The 5,265-nt window shown below is 33.3% G+C and overlaps 1 protein-coding gene across 9 annotated transcripts in view; it reads left to right on the forward strand.

Annotated features, from left to right (window-relative positions):
• MAST4 (microtubule associated serine/threonine kinase family member 4) overlaps positions 1 to 5,265 on the forward strand; it is a 589,801-nt gene that overhangs the window by 462,577 nt on the left and 121,959 nt on the right. For all 9 annotated transcript variants that reach the window (XM_017852851.1, XM_017852852.1, XM_017852848.1 and 6 more), the window contains one exon: positions 2,718 to 2,806. In XM_017852851.1, coding sequence (XP_017708340.1) covers positions 2,718 to 2,806 — 89 coding nt within the window. The remainder of the gene's footprint in view (positions 1 to 2,717; positions 2,807 to 5,265) is intronic.

The following is a 5,265-nucleotide window of genomic DNA, read 5'->3' on the forward strand; positions in this document are numbered from 1 at the left end:
TATATATATATATATATATATATATATATGCCTAGGTATTTGGGAATGAAATGCAGTGTAAAGTGTCCCTCTACCCTTGAAAATTTTAGCAACAAATTCATTCATAAGGCTAAGACCCCATTTCATAAGTATAGAGATTTATCTCCTGTACATATGGAAATATGTCTTAGCCTATACTATATAAACACTGGCTTTGCTACTTTGGGAACATTTGATGTTTAAAAGCTTTCCATTTCATTGTTGAGAGAGATTCCAGAAAGTTCCAAGTCTGTTGTAATTTTAATATCATCTCTAGCTTCATTTTGAAAGGAAAAAAGGTTAGAGGAGACACTTTCAGTGATGAGTTATGCTTTGATTATTCATGGCATTTGTCAATAAGATATACCTTCGATAATTTGTTTTGTGTAACATACTACCCATACCTTAAATATGGTAAACTGTTCAAATTCTGAGCTAATTTGTTTTTAACTTCTCTTCTTTTAACTTGCTCATGTATTCATAGATGAAGTAGCCTGTTTTCTTTCACTCTACATTGCATTCATAATGAATCATCTATTTATAAAGATTAGAAATCTGTGTAGAGAAGTAGACGCACCCAGGATGACTGTAATGTAAATCTGTTAGTATATTGACCAAACAAGTATATTTTATTTGTGGGTTTTATTTAGACATTTCTTTTTGAGATTTTTTGAGTCACATTTTTGAAATCACTTTTCTACCCCTTTTGATAGACTTTAAATAACTAATACAATTGTGAGGGTTTGTTGTTTGTGTTTTCATTTTTTTTAAAATCTAAATTGTTCACTATTTTGCCTGTTGTGGTAGTTTATGTACCTTAGTGTGTATGGTAATATACATTTCTTAGAAAATTTTTAAGTTTTTCTTTAAGAAATAACATTTTCTAAATTTAAAGTATATCAGTATATTTTATACCTAGTTAAGATATTCATTAGATTACTGTTTGCACTGATACACATTTCTTATTCATTTTATTTATACATATAAACAATAAATATGTTGAAAAGATTTTATGCATGATGTAGATCAAGTGCTAAACATGAAAAAATATAGCCATTTTTATAACAACCTGAATTTCAGTTAATTTGCTGAAAGAAGTTTGCTGACATTTCCAGGACATAAATCTGTCATTTATAATTTCTTCTATTAGCAACAGCAAGTTAATATATTTAATATTTCTGTATTGGAATGAAAGGAGACATTAATTTGAATTAACACTAAATATACAGTATCTTTTAAAAACAATCAGACTGTCTGATTTAATGATTGTGAATTTAATAGGTTGAATACATACATTTCTTGATAGATGAGTTGATAATATCCAACCCACCTTCATAATTAAATATCAAAAGTCTATTCTTATTAACAACTGCTTTAAGGCTGAGTAAACATTATCTTAATTAAACTCACAGATAATACTAGGGAATGCTGATTGCTGCACTAAGGAAAACACAGTGATGCAGCCCGACCTTAAGAAATTATAAATATGGGACTGTTGACAAATGATAATAAGCAGCAAACATCTAAGAGAAGATAACTCCGAAGTTCGTATTGGTGAAAGAAATTGGGTTTGGTTTTGAAATGTATTATTTGAATATTTAGAAATGTTATCTCACTGTACCTAAATTAGAAGTCCAGTGAAAATTCCTGTTTCAGGAATCTGGTATAACAGAGGTCTGTCCTGCATTAAGAAGGCATTGCAATAAACTCTTAATGGTGGTTGAGGGCAGCATAGTGTAGGAGGATAGAGGCACAGAGCCCTGAACCTTGTTATAGGTGAATTAAATGAGGTAACTTGCTGAGTTTTATCACCCTCCTGTGACTACTGTATTGCTAATAGAGAATTAAGTGCCAATCTATTTTGAAGAAAAGCAAATGAAAATGAGATAATATCCACTTCACCATCCGCCAGTTTTGTATTTGTCTTATTCTTAAGGCTTGTGAAAGTTACTTTGAAATCAAATTAGCCATTTTATAACTTCCTACTAGCAGAAACAGGAACAAATTGTTGCCCTGTGCTCATGTGTATTAATTTATTTCTAAGCTCTGGGTATTCAGGATCAAACCAGTAGCTAGCATGCTTGTGAAAGAGGACCATCACTATTGTTTTTATACACTGGGATCTGATTTTACGATTCCAGAACATTTACCTTAATAAAGAATTTGTGAATGCCATATACAAGATGAAAAATGAATGAGTGGTGAGATACATTTATCTTAGGCATCAGCTATTCTGTTGACAAAAGGCACAAATAAGAAATTTTGTCTAAATAATTGGATTTTTAATTAGTGCATCATTATAAGATTAACATCATTGCGCTTCATTGCATGTAATTTTGTATTAGAAATTTTGTGTCAACGAAGATGCTACCTGTGGTTTGCTGATTTGAATCCTTAATTTATCACTTGTGTGTATGGCATGTTGCATATTTGCAGTCAAGCACTGGAAGAAGGTATTTGATTATTGCTCCACTGGTGGTAAGGAATATTGATGGTGTTGTGCTTCATGAATACATTGTATTTTCTGATATTCAAGAGGCAGCCACCCCTCAAATATTAGTGAATGCATAATTGTAATAATTTTAACAATAACATGAGCAGATAGGTTGTTCAACCTGGTCCATGTCTATCTGGAACATGCTTGAACATTATCGATGCTGTATTCTTTTTAAACGTTGTTTTTTCTTTCCTTTTGATAGTTGCCGAACAAGCAACCGGAAAAGCTTAATAGGCAATGGGCAGTCACCAGCATTACCTCGACCACACTCACCTCTCTCTGCTCATGCAGGTAATTGGTTACCATTTCTTGAGTTTTGTTTTATTTCTTTATTTGTTGGTTTTTAAAATAATTAATGCATTTTGAGATTTGATGTGTCTTCACATGTTATCTTTGTTTTCCTGTTGTTTTATCCCTAAGTTGTTCTTTGCGACATGTTAGCCCAAATCTTATCCTCTCTGTTTAACTGTTTGGACTCTAAAATATAGAATTCCTTTTTATATGGGGTCCCTTTTTAATTATTTCTTTCTCCATTTCTAAATGCCTGGATGATACAAGACATGGTTTCCATGTTAGGAATATCCTTGGGAAATGTAAACATGATAACTCATATGAAAAGTACTAATGTTAAGAACTGTTCAGCATATTTCTCCCTAAAATTGAACTTGTCTGATATATTGTGATGGTCATTTTAGGGACAATGAAGATTTAAGAGACAAAGCCTTTGGCCTCAAGTATGTTATAGAATTATAAGGAAGGTTAGAGCAGTACTGTAAAAACTAGACAATGATAACTGCTTTATATGCTGGGTTTTTTTGTTTTTTGTTTTTTTCAAAGTTCTATCCATGGTGATGCAAAGAAGAGAAGGGTTAATTCCAATAAAGAAAGTCTGGAAGCCTTTAAAGGAGCCATTTGCCCAAGATGTTGAAAGATGAGCAAGACTTTGTTGGCTGGTAGAGATGGAGTGAGAGAAAGGGAATTCTCAGTGTATGGCTAGAGTGTGGCATGTGTGTACTTCATTAAGAGAACATAAGGATGGAAAGGCAGAGGAAGGTCAGGAAGTGGGAGGAAGTTTCACTTTGAAGCCCTTTTAAGGGTTTTAAGGAGGATCTGTGTTATAGGAAGGTATCTTCAGGATTGTGAAGGATGAAGGTTAGAAGAATGAGCTCTTGGCCCTACTTCACCGTACTCTTGTGAAAGCTCTTAATTTGACACTCGTGTTCTCAGATGATCTTGACTTCATATTTAAATGCAGGGCTATCACTCTCACCCAGAAAGCAGTTCTTAAGCTCAAGGGGCCTTTCAAGTTCAGATTGGGAGTTGTCTGTTATATCACTGGGGAGAAGAAGGGAGAGAAAAGTAGTTGCTCCTTTGGAGTGAAATTTTATTTTCTCTGTAGAAATAATTAAAGGAATTAAAGGTGGTAAAGTAAAAAGGTAAAAGATAAATAGATAAAATTATGACACTGTAAAATGACCACTAACATCTAGAAAGGCCTCTGCCAGGTAAAACCTTAGAGTTGGAGAAGCTCTTACACAGATGAAGACAAGTTCTAGACCACTCATTGCAGCATCATCTGTAATAGCTAAACATTTGAAGTAACCTAAGGTCTATGACTTGGAAAATGGATAAATGAATTGTGGCATAGTTATATCCAAAATACACTGTGCACATAGAAAACAAATGAACACTACTCAGATTTGCTTGGATGGAGCTCAAATATATTGTTGAACAACAAAAGCAAGTCACAAAAGAATATTATGTAAGCCTTTCATATGAAGTTAATATGCTACATACAATATTTTGTTCAGGGATAGATATATATATATATCTACACATGCATACATACACACACACACGATATGTATTTATCCTACAATATGATTATATTCTATACATTCATTGTATTATATTTTATGTATTTTTATAATGTAAGAGCCTAAAGGAAAACATGATATGATAATGTTAAAGACCAATTTCATGATAGTAGTTACCTCTGAGAGGGCATGAGAGGGATATAATTAGGGAGTGGGTGTAAGCAGTGGTAACATTATATTTCCAAGGCTACATGATGAGGATACATTACTTCTATTACTACCATTTCTGTTTTTGAGATTGATATTACACCACTGTCATTGAAATCCTACAGAGGGTCAAACAATGCCAAATACCTTACTTGGGACATCACTCTGGCACCCAGCACAGTAGTGTATGCTAGATGCTAAGTGAATGATGGATTCTGTTTTTTAGTATATAATTCTGTGATTTAAAGATTTTACTTTCACTCCTCTTTATAGTATTTATAGCAATTTCACCATCCTTTATGTGCCTATTGATTAGTCTTTTATAGCTGTGATTTTCTTCACTTCTAATATTGAGAAGACAGAACATGTGGCTAAGACTTTAATGATCCTTTTAATTATTTTTCTTTTCTCTCATAGACTTAGCTTAAGTTCTTTCTCCTTCAATATTAATTTAGAATTTAATCAGAGGAGTGGGCAGAGGGAAGCCTGTCATTCAGGTTCTAAGAGTGTTTTGTTTTTGTTGTTTTTGAGACAAAATCTCCCTCTGTTGCCCAGGCTGGAGTGCAGTGGCACAATCTCAGCTAACTGCAACTTCTGCCTCCCGGGTTCAAGGGATTCTCCTGCCTCAGCCTCCCGAGTAGCTGGCATTATAGGCCATGCCACCATGCCCGGCTAATTTTTTTTTTTTTTTTTTTTTTTTTTTTTTTTTTTTTGTAATTCTCTTTT

Source organism: Rhinopithecus bieti, unplaced genomic scaffold (genome assembly GCF_001698545.2).
Source record: "Rhinopithecus bieti isolate Rb0 unplaced genomic scaffold, ASM169854v2 scaffold_34958, whole genome shotgun sequence".
NCBI lineage: Eukaryota > Metazoa > Chordata > Mammalia > Primates > Cercopithecidae > Rhinopithecus > Rhinopithecus bieti.